The 20,861-nt window shown below is 40.7% G+C and overlaps 1 protein-coding gene across 2 annotated transcripts; it reads left to right on the plus strand.

The window, feature by feature from the left end:
* The first annotated feature begins 2,391 nt into the window (after positions 1 to 2,391).
* LOC134637966 (proto-oncogene DBL) lies at positions 2,392 to 19,185 on the plus strand. Of its 2 annotated transcripts, none has more exons than XM_063488557.1 (26): positions 2,392 to 2,542; positions 4,245 to 4,379; positions 4,509 to 4,625; positions 5,622 to 5,771; positions 5,893 to 6,017; positions 6,149 to 6,263; positions 6,353 to 6,472; positions 7,676 to 7,867; positions 8,264 to 8,455; positions 8,535 to 8,715; positions 9,026 to 9,114; positions 9,496 to 9,596; positions 9,767 to 9,833; positions 10,290 to 10,405; positions 10,514 to 10,583; positions 10,671 to 10,763; positions 11,034 to 11,126; positions 12,587 to 12,712; positions 12,946 to 13,161; positions 13,247 to 13,339; positions 13,432 to 13,507; positions 13,738 to 13,780; positions 17,269 to 17,441; positions 18,053 to 18,171; positions 18,864 to 18,976; positions 19,077 to 19,185. In XM_063488557.1, the coding sequence occupies exons 1-26, from the start codon at positions 2,492 to 2,494 to the stop codon at positions 19,156 to 19,158; spliced, it is 3,048 nt and encodes a 1,015-aa protein (XP_063344627.1). In that variant the 5' UTR covers positions 2,392 to 2,491; the 3' UTR covers positions 19,159 to 19,185. The 2 variants fall into 2 exon arrangements, with proteins under 2 accessions (XP_063344627.1, XP_063344628.1); XM_063488558.1 differs by having other exon boundaries at positions 17,344 to 17,441.
* The last annotated feature ends 1,676 nt before the right edge of the window (positions 19,186 to 20,861 follow it).

A 20,861-nucleotide genomic window follows, 5' to 3' on the forward strand; every position in this document is an offset into this window, starting at 1 on the left:
TGGCCTAAATTCATTTTATTTATGTGAACATTTGAACCAATTCTCCTAATACAAGCTTATGTATCCTATTTTGGGAAACAGTGCCATAGGTCAATAGGCATAAATAACATGCCTGAAAAAAGAAGTATATGTGGTGTAACAGGTGCTAAAACAAGTGTACTTGTTTCAGCACCTGATCGATAAAGACCGAGTCGGTGCTGCTCGTGCTCCTGAGAGGCTTTATTTGGGACCAGCTGACTGAAGGCACTGACGGAGGCGGCTGAATCTTTTTAAGGCACACACTCCAGACTAAACAGACTAGTAATTATGAGGAGTGTCTGATGAGGGGAATCAGCCAAAGGCCAAATCCAGCTTAATCAATTATTTATGGGCTAGGACAGAATGAAATGACACGAGGTAAGGCACACGATATTAAGTATATATAAACATAAGCAAGACAACATTACATGAGCTCAGATAAAACATTAGGCAAATGAAACAAATTTAAAAGATAGATATTTATCTGTTTAGGAGCTTTCCCATTAATTATGAGTTATGTGATGAAGACACTTTTTTTTAAAGGTTGAATTACCTGTGAAGCAAAGCAACAACTGCCCAGGGGCTCCCTCCGGGTCCCCACAAGGCCAGTTTCATTGTATGCCAAATGATTTTCTGCATCTATAGCAGATGCTAATTTATAGTTTACAGCGTGAACATCACATTATGTGGACAAAAGTACTGGGCCAGCTGCAGAGCACACAGTGTTAGTGCTGAAGTTGGAACTTTGCAGTTCGTCAGAGCCTCGGCGACTTTTTATGTATTCAGTGACCCCCTCTCTGTAAGTTTACGTGGTCCTCTACTCGCTAGCTGAGCTGCTGTGAATGTTTTCTGAACCCTTCCACTGTGCAGTAATACCACGTACAGCCAGGTCTGCATAAGGAAAAACAATCAGCGGTGCTGCATGTGACAATTAAAAGCTACACTTTAGCCATTAGCAGGGGTCAAAGTCAAAGTACACATTCATTTTAGTTGAATCCTTGAATCGCTCAGATCTTAATTATGTCCCTCTTAATTATGTTCTTACCACTTTACCACCTTGCTCAGTCTCTTCCTCACTTCTCCACAGCTGGTACTAGCTATAGAAACCCTTTGTCACTGTGAGGGCTTGTTAGTTGTTGACAGCTAGCATGTCTGTTAATTTAACACATTTTATTCCATTTCTAGTTTCTTTTTCTCTCTTTTCAGTTACAGCTTTTCGCTTTTGTTTGTCTGTCTTTAATCACTGTCATACACTTACACCCAAAATGTACACGACGGTTGTGATAAGAGATTTGATTGGTCAATCCAGTGTCAGCGCTGCCCTTCCTATAATTAGTTAAGACAGTTTTCTTATTTATTGATACAGTGTTTGTTTTTATAGACCTGGAATGTAAATGTGCCTGTCTTTAAAGGACTTTAAAGACAGAAAAAAGATTTTTTAAAAAAGATTTAAAAAAATTTATTTAACACAGTTCACTGGGATACAGTGGGGTTAGGTTAATTGGTGATTCCAAATTGCCCGTAGGTGGGAATGTGAGTGTAAATGATTGGCTGTCTCTGTGTGTTAGCCCTGTGACAGACCTGCCATTGCAGAATTGCGGAAGAGGATGTATGGATGGATGGACAGTGGGATACATACTGGAAGATAGAAAGATAGAAACAAAGATACTGATGCCAGTGTTTGTACCAATACTGTCAATATTTTGATCAATCTGCTGGTAGAGCTTCAGCTGTGGGATATTTTTCCACCTTTACTTGTCATTAAATTAATCTTTCCTCCCTCATACCATGTCAATAAAAATCATACATGCATTCATTAATTCAGTGTTATACGCCTCTTAAAGTGACACCTCTATCTTCAGCAGTGCTGCCCCTAGATTCTGCTTCCTCATGTTCACGTGCTTCTGACGCCAAAAGGTGATCCGCAGGTGACTCATCGTATCCTGAGTTTCAAGCGCCATCTAGCGGGTCCAGTGGCATATTTCCATACAGCTTTCAATTTTATTTATTTATTTATTTTTGTACACCTGTTTCATAGATAATCTTCCGGTATCTTATGACTAAATATCAGTGTCAGCGATGTGAGATTTAAAGTTAATAAATTATAATACAAATATAATATTATTGCGCAGAGTTCGTCAGTCTCCGCCATTGCCAAATATTCCTTGATAACAGGAAGCCGAGTGATTTAATTCTTATTTCGTCTGGTCACAGGAATGATGATGATAATGTGGACTTGTGTAAGTGTATGCAGCCAACTTCCTTTTGCTTTGACGTCAGGTGAAGCACACCCCACCATCCTGGTCCAGAGCAGAAGTGCATCTGCTGAGGTGCGCGCCGCCTTGCCTATCCGGACACTGCAGTGGAGGTTACCGTGCCATCTCTGCGGCTGCTCGTCCCCGACACCACGTCCTGCTGCGGACTTTCCGGGTACCAGTGAGGACAGGGCAGAACAAGGAAGCGCTAAAAAGCCATGGCCGAGTCCAACCCGCTACGGGGGTTCCCCCGTCTGCGCCGGGCCGCGGTAAGATCCGCCGGGAGGTGGGAGGCTTTAAACGGGGTGGCGAGAATGAGGATGCTGCAGCGGAGAGATAGACTAGCTTTTCTTAAGACTGTTAGGTGCTGCGACACAGAGGCTGGGATGTGTTCGCACCGCATTACATATTTAACATTTAACATTTCCCGGTTAAGAAAAGGGGTCGCAGTTGGACGGCAGTTCAGTGTTAAAGAGCCTGTGTCGGGGACCAGGACAGGCCAATGACAAATGTTTGGGCTGTAGCTGCAGGTGCAGAACAACAAGAGGCTGTATCAGCTCCTGCTCTGCAGTCTGCACACACAGAGGGATCAAGTTGTGCAGCTTTATGTAACACATTTTGAAACCTGTGTATTTAAAGTACTCACACAAATCTCTGTGCAGTTGTTTGGTGCAGATGTGCCTACAAGTCTGCAGCTATCAAGTTACCTCCATCATGGCTGCTGTATTAGTAAATATCAAGAGGGACTGTGTGCAGTTGGGTGATTATTTACTTGGGACATTTGTAGTGTGCGCAGAGTATCATGCTGTGTATTTGGTGTCCAAAAAAGCTCCACAGCTATAGCTGATAACAGACTTGATGGCTTTTAATGCGCTTAAAAAAACCCTAATGAGGCATCCTTGAGGTTTTGCTTGTGTATTAGATTACACTGCACACGTCAGTAGATGAGCAAGTGAAAATAATGCATCATGAGACACAGATAAGCTTCCCTCCAGGTTTCTCAGATTTGAAAGAGACTTACATTATATATAGAAGTCTTCTCTATTTTTATTAACTCCTCAGCCTCATGTTATCTGAGCCTGCACACAGGAGAGGGAAACTGGATGAATGGAAACACTGGCAGGCTTATGAAGAAAGAGTAAACATGCTTGATGACTAACCTAGTAGCATGTGGAAAAAGTAATACTTCAGTGGAAAAGAAAGTGTGGCATTCTTTGCGTTTGTACAGCGGATACTGTTTACAGTCTGTGGTGTGAGAGGAGAGATGTGGACAGGTGATGTGAAAAAGAGAGAAGAGTGACCATAGAGCAGAGTGAGCCAGAGAAGCTGACCGTCGGACCTTCTGAAGTGCTGCAGAGGCTGAAAGACTCCCCAGATTGACACAGAGGGATGCTGAGGCTGTGTTGAGCTTTGCTAGACTCCATGACAAACAACATCTAACTGTCAGTGACTCTGAATGACTCGTCTGACTTTTTTCAACCCTCTCACACTGCAGTCATCAGATAATGCAGGAACAAATCCTTAAAACTCTGGTTACCACATTGTTAGGCTGTTGTTTTTTCTGTCCCATGAATTAGAGTTTATTCACATTTCTGAATAAGACTGCTTTAGACTTCATTAGAAACCAATTAGTCAACCTAGTAGTAGTTAATTACATTGGCCCAACTCAAGTAGCTACCAGAAATTGACTGCTGTGCTTGTACATGAAGAGGGCCTTTTCACATATTAGATATTGCATTTGGACATGTTGCAGCAAGTTTTTTCTTTAATTCTGGGGTTGTCAATCTGTGGGGTGAACCCCCTTTGCAGGACACATAACCACAGCAGGGGGAGCATGAACAACATGGGAAAAATATCGCTTGTGCTAAATAATAAGCTAAATGCTTATCTTTATTTCACAAACATTTTACATACCAATCATTTCTTTAAATGACTGATAAACTGAGGGAATGATATCGTTTCTTCTTTCAGACCTCATTTCCAGGCAATCTACATTTGATCCTCGTGCTCAACCCCAGCAGTTTGTTAAGCTCTGCCCCGAGTCCATCATCGAGCACCGACCTGGGCTTTCGCTTCAGTCAGGATGACTTTCTGTTAAAGATGCCGGTGAGACAAGGGGTTAAAAACTAGAGCACTCCTGTGCATGTATATTTAATTTTGTCACCTTTTAAAATGCCAGCTGCAGTGCAACACTGGTCAGGTAACAGCCAGATGCCTCGTGTTTGTGTTTTCTAGGTGGTGATGCTGCGTTCAGTTGGCGACCTGCTACGCTACATTGATGAAAATCACCTGACAACAGACTTCACTGCAAAAGTGCAGTTCTGCCAAAGCGACTGGGTCGTCCTCCGAACGGTACGCACTTCAGATACTAGATAATCCACTTTATCTAGGCATGTTTTCTGTCATGCTAATTCTGTTAGTATCCAAGACAACTATCTATGCTGCTAAATTTAACAGGCCATGATAGCTTGTTCTGGGAATGTAAAAATGTGTCTTTATAAATCTTCTAAGCCTTCATTTTTTATCTTTTACTTTATGTTTAATTCTTTTATATTATATACTCATGTGAAACAGAAAGTTTTCATATACAGTCATGTGAAAAACTAAATAGACGTTTAGTGCTTCCTTTGGAGTTAAAAGGTTAAGTACAATCCGCGAACCACTAAACAAATGCACTTGATTAATTGATAATTGGCAAGTGTAACCAACTCTTATAAAAGGAGCATTTAAGTGGTTGTGCTACACTCTTCCCAGGAGATGAGTCTTAGTAAATTCACCCCAAGATCAGACATTGCAATGCTCTGAGAAACTTTAATAAACCCAAGAGCTATATCTCAGACTCTATGGGCTCCTGTTAGCATGTGAAATTTGGAGCCACAGGACCCGGGCACCTTGAAGTCAAGTGTGAGGCCATTTATCCAAAAGATAAATAAATAGGTCATGCAACAGGACAATGATCCCGAGAACAGCAACAAATCTACAACGGAATGGCTAAAAAAGGAAAGAATGAAGGTGTTGCAATGGCCCAGTCAAAGTCCACACTTCAACTTAATTAAAATGCTGTGTTGTGACCTTAAGAGAGCTGTGCAAAAACAAATTCCTGCAAACCTCAATCGTTGTGACAAAGAGTGGACCAAAATGTGGGAGTTGATAAAGTCATACAAAAAACTTCAAGTTATTGCTGCTAAAGGTTGTTCCACAAGCTCCTGAATCATTAGGTGTACTTAGTTTTCCACATATTTATATGCCTAATTTTGAGAACCATCAAAAAACTGAAACGCAAATAATTTATTTCTGTGTTTTTTTTCTTCTTTTTTTTGGTTTGGGTGAAAATGTGTAATCCTGCAGTCCATTGAGACGTTTGCAGTGACAGTTAAAGAGATTGCTCAGCTGCTCCAGAGCTTCGGATCAGAGCTGTCAGACACCGAACTTCCTGATGAAGCTAACGCCATCGAATTCTTGCTGCACTCCCACACACACCGATACCGACAGATGAAGGTGGTGTTTTACTCCCAATCATTTCCTGCCTCTCTCTGCTCACCCACACTTTATCTGTCACTTTCTGTACTTAATCATTCTCTCTCTCTTTTTTTTTTGCATCAATTTTGTACTGATCTAGGATGATATCAGGAGTGTGCTGAAAGAAGGACGCCTCCTGCTGTCAAACCTGGAAACTGTCAAAGCTTCTAAAAGAGATGCAGAGGAGGAGAGGGAAATACAAGCAGACATGGACACTGTTAAGAGGTAAACCATCAGAGGATAAGTGAAGCTCGGCTTGAGTATGAAAGACACACTCTCAGTTAAAGACCCTTTTTTTAATGTTATTAAATCGTTCTTTTAATAGACAGTTGTGTCATGCGGCATGTGTGTTTTAGGCTCCTGGCACAGCTCGGAGACATGGAGGAGGCATTTGATGGCTTCTTTGAGAAACACCACCTGAAGCTGCAGCAGTACCTCCAGCTGCTACACTATGAAAGTAGTTTCCAGCAGGTGTGATAAGTGGTGCCGATGTCTTTTCATGAGTCGTAGTAGTTCATGATCTGATTCACACTGTTTTGTATTTGGTATCGTGTGTGTAGATGGAGGAGGTCCTGGAGCGGCTCTCTGCCCAGGAGAAGGAGATTGCCTCTTTGGGGAACACAGTGGTTCAGACAGAACAGTTACTTAAAGACCTGGATACACTGGACAAACGTGCTCAGGTGACACACATGCACACACACAATTAACATCTCACATGTGACTTGAAGTAATTAAGAAAGTGGGCCAAAATGTATATCTGTTTATCCAAAATAGGATTTATTCTCCTTCAGCAGTAATCTGCTGAAGGAGAATATGTGGAAAGCCCAAAGGCAAAGAGAGCATTCCTCCTGCCCTTCAATGATCATATATTGAATGCCTGCAGGCAGCGAGAGCAGCAGCAATCGCCCACACAAGCAAACACACAATACCAGACAAATCTACCTTCCCTTCCATGTGGACACATAGGAAGCCTGAGGCAGGGAGAGCAGCAGGCCAAGTCATTTCAGTGATATCTGTAACTGGGTTATATACCCATGAAGTCTATTCTGGCCACTGGCTATCAAAACCAATTCGCTTTGGTGCACAACCTAGCATCCCACAGATTCTTCTGAACTTCAGCTATATGCACTTACTTGAAACCATCATGAGAACTCTCAATATTGTGTTGGTAAAGTGCAATTTGTGTTCTGGCCAAAAAACAGCTATGAACTCCAGCAAATATGACGTCATATCTCTCCAAGCACTTGCAAAGGCATTCTGCTAGCAGAAAACTAGTAGCAAGAGACCTCCGCACACAGAACGGGTCAAAGTGGGATTTTAATTACTCTCCCACACATAGCGTGGTGTAGAGAGGACCCGTATGCAGGACCCAGAGACAAACAAATCAAGAAAATGCAATCCTTTTATATTTCTGTTCAAAACTAGACAAAGTCCACCATGAAAAAATGAGGTTTAGAAAGACAGGAGTGCAATAGATGGTTCGACAAGGACAAGAGGGAAAAGCATAACTATATATAGGTGAGAATGATGAGACACAGGTGGAAACAGTCCACAGCAATTAGAAACTATGAGGGTTGGGGAGACGATTATACGATGGAAATAACCTTTAGAGTTAAACAGGAATAAGCTAAAAACTAAATAATTAACATTAAGACATGAAAACTAACACCAAGTCTGACAAAGACAGGAGAACACAGGAGGAAGGAGAAACTAGATGCACAACAAAACTCACCAAAACATAACAAAGCCAACATAACACCCTTATGGCTTTTGGCTGGCTTTTCTTATAATTTGTACTGATGGAGTTTGCATGTTGTTCAGGTTCGTTCTTGTCTGACCTTTTCGTCATTAAAACCTCAAACCTCTGTCTCTGCTTGAATCAGGAGGAGATGGCTCGTGCCCAGGTGTTGATTCTACACGGTCACCAGTTGGCTGCAAACCACCACTACGCCCTGGCGCTCATCATCCAGCGCTGCAATGAGCTGCGACATTACTGTGATGTCATCACCATCGCCATACGCACCAAGAGGGCCTCGCTCACTCGAACACGAGACCTGCTGGGCTGCCTTGAGGAGGTAAAAATGTTCACAGGCCACTGTCACATGTGCAGAAATGCAAAGATGTGTGCATACAAACTTAAATGAAAACAGCAAAATTAATACACTGATGATTGTGCATTTTTGACTGAATGATCTACTTGTGAATCTTCCTCTTGCCGTTAATGAAAATCGGGTCATTTTTATTTATACAGCCCCAAATCACAAATATGCCTCTATTTATAGTTGTCTATAAATCTATAAATCTCTAGGCTCTTCTGTCCTAGAGAAAATTTTGACAAAGAAAAGACTCTCATCTGCAAGTCAGTTGTTGACTGAAGCAAATATTTGCTCTGTTAGCAATCATTCACCTTTCTTGTAGCACAAAGAGTTGCCATGGAATCGGTCTTGTATTTAGCAGTCTTTTGTGAGCAGGCCCTTCGCTGGTGCGACGAGGGCGCCTATCTACTGGCCAGCCAGATGGTGGACAAGTTCCAAACCAGAGAAGGAGCTCAGGAAGCATTGCAGTACCTCAGCTGCCACCAGGAGAGGGCGCCATCAGCCATGAAAAACAGCCAGGATACTCTCAGCTTTGAATTTCAAGCCATACTCACCCCGCAGCTACAGGTAACCTAAAACTGCTGACACAAACACACATATATTTTACACCACTGTTGTTTACTACAGTAGCTCTGTGTCTGTCCAGTCACAGATTTCCATGGTGACAGAGAAGCTGAACTCAATGCAGTGCATGATCAGAAACAGGGAGCAGTGTCTGAGGAAGCTGGCGGACGTGCAAGTCCGACCCATACAGCTGGTGGCCCCTCGGCCAGAACCGGACCAGACTTTCCAGCGTTGCAAGTCACCCCTTTTCTCCCCCAAACATGGTAGAACATCTTCCATTGCATTTTTCTTAACACATCCTCAACAATTCAATCCTAATGGGGTTTCTTCCTGTTTTGCAGTAGAAAGTATGATAAAGCACAGGAGATATTTTGAGCATTGAAGAGGTTCATGTCTGTTGTTGAGTAGGATGTTCTGGGGCACAGTTATCTCCCTATCCTACCTCCATGTCCCTCTTGCATTCAACAGTTTAACCAAGCTTTGTTCTTGACTGTGCTCTAAAGGTCTTGAGCTGTTGCTCTTTTGCCAGCATTTCCTTTTTGTTCTTTCTTATATGTGCGATATCCTCCACAGGTGTAGACTTTAATGTTTTGAACTCCAAGTTCTCCTTTGATCTGCTTCCCGGCAAGAGGGCTGCAAGGAGGAACAACAGCCAACCCAAGGTGTGTGTCTATATATACGTGTGTGTGTGTGTGTGTGTGTGTGTGTGTGTGTGTGTGTTTTCTCTTTCACTGCAGGAGAAAACTTTGGTGTGTTTGCTTTCATTTGCTTTCTAAATATATTTTTATACATGCACAGCAGACTTGAACTTAGTAGACATTACCCAATGGGCATGCGACATAAACAATTTTTAATCTCCCAGCATGCACCAGAATAATATTTCCAGTAACAGGAGTGTGTCTCACTGCTGTGTGCTCTATGAGAAAGGGCAACTTTGGCAACAGATCTGCAGACTCTCTGTTTATCACGTGTTTAAAACGCGTATTTTTACTCACTTTTCCACGGAAAGTTTAAGCTGATGTGATATGTATGTGTTTCGTCAGATCGAGGTGATGCATGATTACCAAGGCAACCGCAGCTGTCTATATGGACCCAACCCTGAAACTGATTCAGAGGCAGAGGACAACCCAGAGCAGGTCACACGGTACACAGTCTTAAATGTTAATTGTGACTCTAATGTTGCTAGTTTTTTTTAGGTGTATGTGTGTGATCCATTTAGGAGCCTTTCAGCTTCTTCCTGTGCGAGTGTCAGAGCTTACACAGTAGTTTTACATTGTTTTTTTGTCTGTTTATGTTTACGTTCACTCTTTTTAGCCATATTATGAAGGAACTGATAGCTACAGAGAGGATCTATGTGGATGAACTGCTCTCCGTCCTTCTGGTGAGTTAGTTTAGATCATTTGATGGTATTGTTTGGTTTGTTGGATATTTCATAATTTTTAGAGATATACATATCAGTATACAGAATAGTAATGGGCAGTATTTTAGGTACAGGGGCTTTCTAGATTTAATTTTTAGTCTGGGTAACACTGACAGCATGAGGAGGGAATATCTTGAAATCCTGGGCAATCTTGAAACCACTGGCTATTACCTGGTTATGATTTAGTTGTTTGTTAGCTTTTCTAGTTTGTCTTCATCAACGTCAACATTAACCAGGGCACAGAAGAACAAGTCTTGGCCAGAGTATCCACGGAGTGGTCATCAGATGACAGGGTTTCCAGACTTGTTTTGTCATTTTGTATTTCTTGACTTTTTTAATTAAAACTTTCTCCTTTTCTTTGGCTTGCCTTACCATCTCTCCTCTCCCTTGACTACCTCTCGCCTCTGCAATTATCAGGGTTACAGGGCAGAAATGGAGGACCCCTGTATGGCTAATCTTCTTCCTGTAGCTTTGCGCAGCCAGAAGGACGTTCTGTTCGGCAACATGCCAGAGATTTACCAGTTCCACAGCAGGCAAGCCGCACACACAAACACACAGAGCTCACAAGCTGTTCCTGTCCCTTTCTGTCTTTTCATGCTGATCCAATTTCCTTTTATGTTCCTCTTGGTTTCTCCTTACAGGATCTTCCTCCAAGATCTGCAGAGTTGCCTGGAGACACCAGAGAGCGTGGGGGCTTGCTTTCTGAAAAGGGTGAGGGAAGATATGATGAAAAACACGAGGACTTTACATGATGTGATATAACATAATATGTTTAAATGTACATTTGTGTGTGAGCAGAAGGACAAGTTCCAGGTGTACGAGCGTTACTGCCAAAACAAGCCTCGCTCCGAGTTGCTCTGGAGACAGTGTGCTGATTCGCTGTTCTTTCAGGTAGTTGCACACGCTTAACACGATGCACTCACTTTCACTTTTTTGTAGTTATGGCACAGTATTTGTTCAGAATGGATTTTGTGCTGTAGCGTTAATCTAGTTAAAATGACGTTAACGCCATAACCGCATTAACGCAGCAAATCTCCGTAGGCGAGTTAAGGCGGATCGCCCCGTGCGAGGTTATGGCGTCAACGTCATTTTAACGAGATTAACGCTGACAGCACTAATTTTGATCTCTCTGTCTCTGTGTCCTGTTCTTTCTTTCTGCAGGAGTGCCAGAAGAAGCTTGATCACAAGTTAGGTCTGGACTCTTACCTTTTGAAACCAGTCCAACGCCTCACCAAGTACCAGCTGCTGCTCAAGGTTTTCTACATTTAAGCTATAAAAATTTATTAGTAATGCAGGTCACTCACTTTAATGAATAATTCTTAGTCTGTGTTCAATGTATAATAAAGAAATGTACATTTTGACTTATAATTTCATTAATAGCCCGACTGACTTATCCGATATTTTCGATATTAGCTATTTGCTGATTTATTGCTATTGACATTTATAAAAACGAGACACCGGAACACACTTATACCGTGTTATGAGTAAATCTATACATATGACAAATATCAGAGAAATCTGTTCGCACTTTGTGTGTCGTGTGTCTGGAGAAATATCATAATAGCAGATTTTTATAACACTGATGTTCATCAAATATCGATATGGCTATCGGTCTCTGTATAGGTTAGCTCTAATTACAACTGCTGATAACAAAAAACTTTCGTATACCTAATGAAGATCAGTATGCTACTAACATAGCTACTAAAGCTTAAAATCAGATAGTGTATTACAAATGAACAATACATGCAATACATGAACTTTCACTATTTTCACTATTTTCTGGGGTTTTTTACCGTCAACTTAGCACGACCCCTGCCAGTCACAAAATATTACAGCAATCAATGTTTTTACAACATGCAATTGTGTTAAAAAAAATCCAAACTTTCTCATGATTTACAGTATGCATCTGTATTCATAGAACAAAAATATTCTGGGAGATCTCGAATGATTACTGATTCATGAGTCACTCAGAAGCTCAAATAAATACTCCGGTGGTGAAAATGTTAATATTTGCTTTCATCCACTATGTTATTGTGTATTACTTGGTAAGTCATGTACCAAAATCTTCTCAGACATTCATCATCTAGGCCATAAAATTTAACTGCACCCTCATACAGCGCAAATTGTATCAACTCATCACCAGAAAAAAAAAGTGCCGCTAATGTTATTGGCTACAGCAAAGTAGGTCAGGAAAACAAACATGTTTCATAATTGAAAATGTCTGTGCGTTGAACTTTGAGCTGCAAGAGGGAATATTGATAGAAGACTGAGCTCTGTGAGCCTGCGGTTCTTGTCCTGACCTCTGTTTTTTTTTTCTTTCTATTAGCGGTAATTTTTTTTTTTGCTGTGCTTTTTTAATAGTAGTAATATCTCATGTGGACAAGCCATCCATACAGTAATTGCTTTTGTCTGAATTGACACATGGACAAAGTGACGCTGGCACAGAGAGACAAACAGATAAGAAGGTTATTTCAACAGAAACAGAGATGCAGACAAATAAAAATGACTTTTGTGGAAACGCACAATTTTAAAAGGCACAGAGACTAATCGACAGCAACAGGTTGGATCCATTTATTCAATTTGCAGAGTCACAGACAGGCTGACAATGATTTACATGTGCATAAAGCCATTTAAGTGGACAGACATCAAGGCAGACCAGATTAGATAAAGTAAGATCCACTGACATGTCATGCTGTGTGCCTGTCCTTGTTCAGGAGCTTTTAAAGCACTGCACAGAGGAGCGATACCGCTGTGAACTCCAGGAGGCTCTGGACTCCATGCTGGAGCTGTTGAAGTCTGTCAATGACTCCATGCATCAAATAGCCATCACCGGATATCAGGTACCAGCCAGTCAAATCAACAAATAAAACAGCAGACACACAATCACATTACTGGTTCGCAGATTTATGACCTTTCATCACACTTAATCTTATTAGAGCAAAGCACAAAATCTTTCTTACTGGTTGTGATGAGAATAGATTGTGCGTGTGGAAAAACCTTCAGTATAATACTTTGCTGGCAAGCTGCAGATTTGAGTCTTGAGTGTATCCATCTGTCTGTCTCCTTGACACAGGGTGATCTCAGCCAGATGGGCCGTGTCGTGATGCAAGGGAGCTTTAGCGTGTGGATCAGCCATAAAAGGGCAGCGGTGCGAATGAAAGAGCTGGCCAGATTCAAACCCATGCAGAGGCACCTCTTCCTCTACGAGCACGCCCTGCTCTTCTGCAAGCGCAGAGACGAGGACAACCACGACAGGACGCCCTTCTACAGCTTCAAATCGTGCCTCAGAGTAATAACACTAAAAACTCTCTCACATTATCAGGCGACTCAAACACTTTATGTTTCCAATTTACAGTTTTTCTCTCTGTCTGTAGATGAGTGCAGTGGGAATCACGGAAAATGTGAAAGGAGATGTGAAAAAATTTGAAATCTGGTATAGCAGCAGAGAAGTGGTGTACATAGTTCAGGTGTGTGATGGTCTTTTTTCTATTTTAAGTGTAACTGAAAAGACTTTTCAGTGTCTTAGTAGTGTGTTATTTTCACTCTGTGTCTCTTTTAGGCTCCCACGGTGGAGGTCAAAGTTGCCTGGCTGATGGAGATTCGAAAAATTCTCCACAACCAGCAAAAACTACAAGGTTTCAATTAATGTTGATGTTGCTTTGTGACCTGTTCTTTTTCCCTTTTTTAAAAGTCTGATTTCATTTATATGACTTGTGTTCAGTCGTGTTTTTTTTTTTAGTGCTTTGTGGTTTTTGTTGAAACCTTAAGCTCCTTCCTAGCAGTGTAATTTCCTTTACTCTGTTGTTTATGGATTTTTATTCCTTCTACATCTAACTCATTCCTCTATGTCATCTCATTTTCTTAGATGAAGCTTCTCTTCTGCTTTCAGACAACCCTCTCTCTGACAGGTGATTCTCTCTGCATGACCTCACATGATGTAGGGATGTGCAAAAACATTTACATAAGAATCATGAAATGCAGTTTTTACTCAGGTCACACAAACCAAAAAGATTCTTTTTTTTTTTAATAGCTTTTTTCAAAAGTTGGGATGCTGTGTAAAATGCAAACATATCAAAGGTACAAGCTGAGGCATTTTACTGGTCCATGAAAAATATTAGCTCATTTTAACATTCATGATGGCAACTCGTCTCTATAAAGCTGGAGGAATGTTTTACAACTAATCAGGTTAACAGGTCAGTAACAGTATTGGGTATAAAAACAGCACTTTAGAGAGGTAGAGTTTCTCACGTGTAAAGATGGGCAGAGGTTCACCAATCTGCACAAAAGTCTGTCTGCAAATTGTGAAACAAATTTCAGAATAATGTTCCTCAACTTAAAATTGTGAAGACTGAATATCTCATCATCTACAGGACATTATATCATCAAATGATTCAAAATCTGGAGAAAGCTCTGTGTGCTCAGGGGACAAAGATTTGAAAATCATTGTGTACATTGTACACGGTGTCCCAACTTTTTTTGAATCTGGGTTGTATGTGTAACTCAGTGGATAGAATTTCAAAATTCCCTCATCCCCATACAGCATCAGAGAAGCTTGTTATGATGTTTCATGTGTGGTGAGAACAGGTCAACCCAAGTCTGATGACTCTATTCTATTCTTTTAAAACCTGATAAATTCTGTGAAGAAAAAGATTGTGTTTTGACCCTTAAATCCAATTTCTGGAATGACTTCCCGATCACATAACACCCGCCTACAAGTCAGGATATCCGCCATCGCCACGATCATAATTCTCATAATAACCTTTTTACAGTGTATTGATGTTACTGAGTCAGTGTGCATGTGCGCAGTGGCTCCGTATGTGAATGTATCAGCATCTTTGTCATTACCCTCGAGATCTGGCATTCATGGCTGAACTGCCAAATCCTGCAGATGGCACAACATTGTCTTCAGCTCTGATATTTAAAGCTGCTGGTTTTCAGCACCATGGACAGTGCCATTCACTTAATTTAAGCCTGCTACAGTTTCTTTCTGTGCTGCCGGGCTTTGATTCCTCTTCATATTCATGCATATTCACCTCACTGCAACAGTCCCTGATTAGATGCTTTAAAGTGCTATTGACTGTAACAGGGAGGGTGTGCATTACGTTCTTTTAAACACATTCTTTTAAGTGGCTCAGTCAGATACATTCTTGATCCCGTGGTGACCATTAAAGTGATAGGATGTGCTAGAAGAGGTAACTGTAAGTGTGTGGTAGTTATAAGACTACTTTTACAGGGATTTTCTTCTAGCAACATCTTGCACTTGTTGCTTTGATGATTGCAAGCTATTCAAAGTATTGTCAGTGATGGAGCTTTGCGGGTGTTTGTTTGTGGAGTTGTTCTGGAGATGACAGTTTTATGTTTACAGGTGGCATGCTAGCATGTTGTAAGGTCAAGTAATGGCTGAGCCTTGTGTGTGTCACAATATGCAAGATCATGGAGATTCAGTTTATGGGAAATTTATCAACACTGGTATGTTTTCTCTTTGTCAGCAGCTTCCACGAAGAGATCAAAACTAATGTTGTTATTTGTAGTCTCAGCCGGGTTTTGCTTGGACCTCCACTGTTCATGAAACATTTTTAAACATATCAATGACACATACTGTTGCAGTGCTCTTTCTTTACTGTAATCAATGGCACTAGGTTTCAATAGTTGCATTATTTATAATGCAAAAAATAAAAAATAAATAAAGTGCCCAGCTATAAAGAGCTATTAAACATTTGATGTAAAATTAAAATCCATATTTGTGAGCATTTATAGAAATCTTTAATAGGGAACCAGGAGATTTTAAAGGGTGTTAGAAGGTATTGACAGAGACAGATGAGATAGTAGATTTGAGGGCCAAAATGTAGGATGCAAAACTAATTTACACACAAGCTTTAATGGCTGATTTCAAAATTCACAAGTTTAAAAGAGAAACAAAAGGTACCAGAGAAAAACAGGAAGAACCATAAAGCAAACTGGGTCCTTATGACGCAAGCTCAGCATCACCATCGGGAAGTACCCAAAAGACAAATGCTAAACACAGAGAGAGGAAGAGTTTGACTAAACAACATGAATGAGAAAAGTGAGCACTGCTACGTTTTCAGTTGGAGAAGCATTTCATCTCACATCAGAGTGATTTCTTTAGTCTTGCTGATGCATTTTTTCCAAAACACGTCTCTGTGGCTTTCAAGCTCAGAAGACTTACACCCAAAATAGGTTCACACCAAAGATCCTATCCCCCGGTAAAAACAGAGTAATATAGTGTACACTGAGGATCGCTGTCAATTATACTTTGGGGAAAACTGACTAAGCAGAAGAGCTGCATCATGTGGTAAAAACTCTATTTACACCTACAGACCAGTGGCCCCTGTTTTAGTGATAAGAATGTACACATCCTGGACAGGGAGGAACGCTGTTTTGAGCCGGCAGTCAAGCAGGACATTTACCTGAAAAGGGAAAAATCATCTCTGAACTGAGGAGGGGACCGTAGCTACAGTTCTGTGGTTGCATCCAGGATTTCCTTACCTGGATCCAGACTGAGGGTGAAAAGTCGTACGCAGAATATTCTGTAAATTCAAAAAACTAAAAGTCATCGTACCACAGGAATGAGGATTAAAGAGTTTTAAAAAGTACAATAAACTTTAAGCACTAGAATGATAAAAAAAAAAAACCCAAACAGAAACTCAGACTAAAATGTTTTAACACAAAACTCAAATAGGACCAGGACCCATTGTTAGTGTTGGTCTTATCATGGGAGTTGTTGACATACATTAAATGATACCAGCAATTTCTTTTAAGAATTTGAGCATGGTAAAACCCCAATCAGTCATTGTCTTGAAGCACTTTTGGATTCTTACTAATATACAGTATGGATGATGAAATACTGTAAGGATTGCCACTCTTTGAACGATATGTGGATCTAACAATTGTGTAGGCCTCACAGTATTTGTAAGTAATTGCAGTGTTTGCTTTATTTAGCAGATGGGAAGGCTTAAAGCATTCAGACAATTATTATTGTACTGCGTTAATGTTCTTTCTAGTTATTGTATTAAATGGGACAAGCTTCACCTGTCTACTACATAAAGCAGGTTGAAGCACACATGGAAATTATTTGCAAATGCCCTTTAATCAGGGCCTGTTATGTGTGTTTGTGTAGAATATTGTAGAAATAATATTTCCATATATTGCAGCGATCTCTGATATAAATGATTTTCATGTGATAACCTCGAACATCTTTTGAAATCAGGCGCTGAAATATATGTGACTGTAACCTGAGTGGAATGTTGTGTTAATTTACAGACTGTGTTTGAGGTAACAGCTCGTTTTGTGACACCGTGGATGTCGTTGTTGTTGTTGTTTGTTTTGTTTTGTTTGTTTTGCTCGTTGGTCTTGTTCCCATTGTGATGTGGTTTAGTGCATCAGAGATGTGTGTGTCGTGGGGCAGCGCGCCGGTGGGAGGCTGCTCAGCGTGTCTCCCTGTTCCTCACAGCTCCTCTACAACAAGCCACTCCCACATTCCCGGAGGGGAGGAGTCGCTACACACTAGCCCCGCCCATTCAGATCCTGTGGTTCATTCACCTCGACGCAGTGAGTTGGACAAATGGAATACAAACACACACACATACACACACGCACACACACACACACACTTGTTTTTAAACCTTAGCGAGGACATCAAATCGACAGGAGCTTTCCCTAGCCACTTACCTGAACCATAAGAAATTAATATTTAACCCTAAATCTAACCATAACCTAATTGTAACCTTAACCCTGAAACCGCAATTTGAGGTGTTTGTGCTGATATGCTGTATTTGATTTTTTATCATGCCCTACCATCTTTTTAGAGATAAGAGGTTTTCCCCTTTTTCTAATTGCACTGTCATGAACTTTAACATTTAACATGGGTATTCTGCAGCTTCTCTCAGCATTGCATGGTCTGACTTTAGTGAACATTTTCTAGGATGTCCACCCCTGGGGAGATTAGCATCTGTGTTGCATGTTTTCCACTTGTGGATAACCTTTCTTAGTGTAGAATGATGGACTTCAGATTGTTTGGAAATGACCTTACTGACCTTTCTTTTTTACGATGATTATTTCATTACTAACACTTAACTGTTCAATTTTCTCATTTACAAAACAAAGAAACAGAAAAATTCTGCAGTTTCACTTAACTTCTTTTGGCTGTCTTTCATCTGTAGGTTGGCCTGCGAATGCTCACTCAGTGGCAATCTGTGAGGGCCTGGAGGACTGGGGTGCTACAGACCTCTCCGCTTTATCAGACTCAGAGGAGGAGGATGAGGATCAGCCTGCCCCACTGGTGAGATTTTGTTACTGTCACATGAGACATGCACAGAGTTCACACAGAAACTGAGATGTGGTTATGCAGAGAACATGGACTACTAAAAGCAGTTTAAATGTGCTTGCCAGATGGGAGGGACTTACTAAAGCTTTTAAAATTCTAGCTCTTATTTTTTGTTTGTTTCTTTGTGTTTGCATGAAGCCTACTGCTTCTTTAAGGGAAAACTATGAACATTAAGCTGTGCAGCTACAGCAGGTGGAAGGTCCTACCTGAACCTAGTAGACCTCCCTCAAATGGGTGGTGGCATCCAGCCTGACATTTTCTTACACCAGAATTCAAAATATCACTAGGATAAGAGCTATAAGTCTTATGTCTTTGTTTTTAACAAAGATCCTCCAACTTTCTTTTCTGGCAGTTCCTCCCTCTTCTTCCTCTTCTTCCTCTTTTCATTACCTCCTACTGTAGACTGATATTAGACAAGACCTGCCTTCTTGATATTTTTCCCCCATCCAATATGACTATGAAGGACACTGTGACTGACGTATCATCTATTGTACACTGATACTTTGTGCGATGATGCTCTTTGCGGCCTGTGGCGGTTTATGAGTTTCTAAATGAGTAAATATGTATGTGTCTTGTCTATTCATTCATGTGGCAAAGGGTTGAATACACTGTTTCCTCAGTTTTTAACTGTTTTTACTCTGTTCCAGGTGGCGGGCAGGTACAGAGTGATGGTAGAGAGCACGATGGCCAGCTCTGATGACATCATCTTTAACTGTGGTGATGTCATCCAGCTGCTGCATGAGGATTCATCAGGAATGTGGTAAGACAGGCCACATTCTTCAGAAATCTTGAATTCAACCATTTTTAAATGTTGAAATGTTTAAAAAGATTTTGTGCATTGGTGTTGTGTATAACTGCAGGATAGTGAAGAATATAAGTCGTGGGGAAGAAGGCCGCGTCCTACCCGAGGACTTGCATAGGATTCTGGGAGAGACGTGCTGAGAGCCAATCAGGACAGAGGATGAATGAAGAAGTGTGCCTGTATGTTGCTCACACTTTGCCTGAATATCCTTCCATGTGTACAGACACACACAGACTTATATATTCCATCAACTTCCTGAAAAAATGGGCATCTGAATCTGCTTGTCAATCAGAATGAAGCACAACATCAGCCACAGACTTTATTCCTCAAACTGCTGTGAGAGTTTCACCTCCGAAGACTGTGAACTCCAGAAAGAACCTCAGAAGACTTTAACAGTGGAAAGCACATACAAGCCATCCTTTGCTCTGCCTTCTCCGGCAGCAATACATCAGATTATTTTGGACTGAAGACTTTAAACAGGGGCTTTTATTTATATGTTCAGAGTGGACTTTTGTTCTAGACGTCAAGCTGTATAATTTCTATTTTTTTATGAAATATCATGTCTACCAACATATCATTACTGTTCTTGTGCCAAACAGCTAAGCTAACTGTCATGCAGAAATGCCCTGGTTACATCGCCGCCGCCTCTTAGCAGCCAAAGTGAACACTGAATGTCTGTCAGTTTTGTTTACGTGATAAAAAAACGAAAAAAAAGAAGAAAAAAAAGAAAATATGGCGTTTTAGTTTTCCAGGTTTCAGCTTTCATACTAGCTCTAGACAATTTGACACTCAGTGCTTATAGTGTGGGAAAAAAATACTGCATACCCTTGTTTACTCTTAGCTTAATTAAAAGGGACCTATTATGCTTTACTTTTCACTCTCCTTAGATAATTACCTGTTACAGCAGTGCTACTCATTTTAGCATGGCCAGAGTAATCCCTGTAAGCTAAAAGATAAGGCTTCAAATAGCTCCAAATGCTTGGTTTCATGCAGTTCCTTCTACTCTCGGCTCTTTATGACATGAGTGAGAATGGATATGATGTTTATGATGTGCAAATGAGAAACGAGCTAGCTTAAAGGGATGGGACAGGAAACTGCACTAGTAGTGTAATTAGTATGAGATAAATGATTATTCTGAACTTTGAATCATGCCAAGCTGCTTAAGTAGATTCCAAGAATAAAACATATGGAGCTGGAAATGAGAATAATCGGTCCCTTTAATGACGTGTCATAGCAGGAAAGGCTATGACACGTCATATAAACATATAAACATTGTTGAAAGTTAGTTTGGGAGTTTAAAGTTTTTATAAACAATCGGCCAACAATTTTAGCAAACTAGAACATTTGTAGTTGTTATTATTGACACAGTATATGACAAAGTGAATCAATTCATCATCTTGTGGTGCCACCCCAAAGTGTGGAAGACCAAATGCAATACACAAAATTTTGCCCTGGGTCATAACAGGACACCAAAGGCCTCGACCTCAAAGTCCTTCTCCTGTAATCTCTGATCACAATTTTGGTAATTAACAGAACAAGAAACCTCTGTCAGTGCACTTTGAACAACCAGATTAAATTAGGTCTAAATCCTACATTCTTGCTACTGTGTGCTTTGGAGTCCAGGAACACTGATACGGACAGATCCTTTCCTGGTATGACAAGTTTAAATATTTCCTGTATTTTATTGAAAAAAAGCATTGGTGAAAGTTTCAGTTGCAACGTGATTCACTCTTTTATGAAGAGTCTCCTGAAAACTACACTAGAACTAGATTGCTGTTATTTATGGTGATAATATAGTTTTAATGAAAGTTATATTCTCTGCTATGCTTTTGTTTTCATTTGA

The sequence above is a fragment of the Pelmatolapia mariae genome, linkage group LG10_11 (assembly GCF_036321145.2).
Source record: "Pelmatolapia mariae isolate MD_Pm_ZW linkage group LG10_11, Pm_UMD_F_2, whole genome shotgun sequence".
NCBI classification, from domain to species: domain Eukaryota; kingdom Metazoa; phylum Chordata; class Actinopteri; order Cichliformes; family Cichlidae; genus Pelmatolapia; species Pelmatolapia mariae.

Excerpts from the sequence above, each read along its gene's own strand:
- LOC134637966 (XM_063488557.1), top strand. The coding sequence starts at position 2,492 with ATGGCCGAGTCCAACCCGCTACGGGGGTTCCCCCGTCTGCGCCGGGCC. Across the intron at positions 9,597-9,766 it reads AACCCAGAGCAGGTCACACG|CCATATTATGAAGGAACTGA; the intron begins GTACACAGTCTT and ends CACTCTTTTTAG. Across the intron at positions 13,162-13,246 it reads GCTTCAAATCGTGCCTCAGA|ATGAGTGCAGTGGGAATCAC; the intron begins GTAATAACACTA and ends CTCTGTCTGTAG.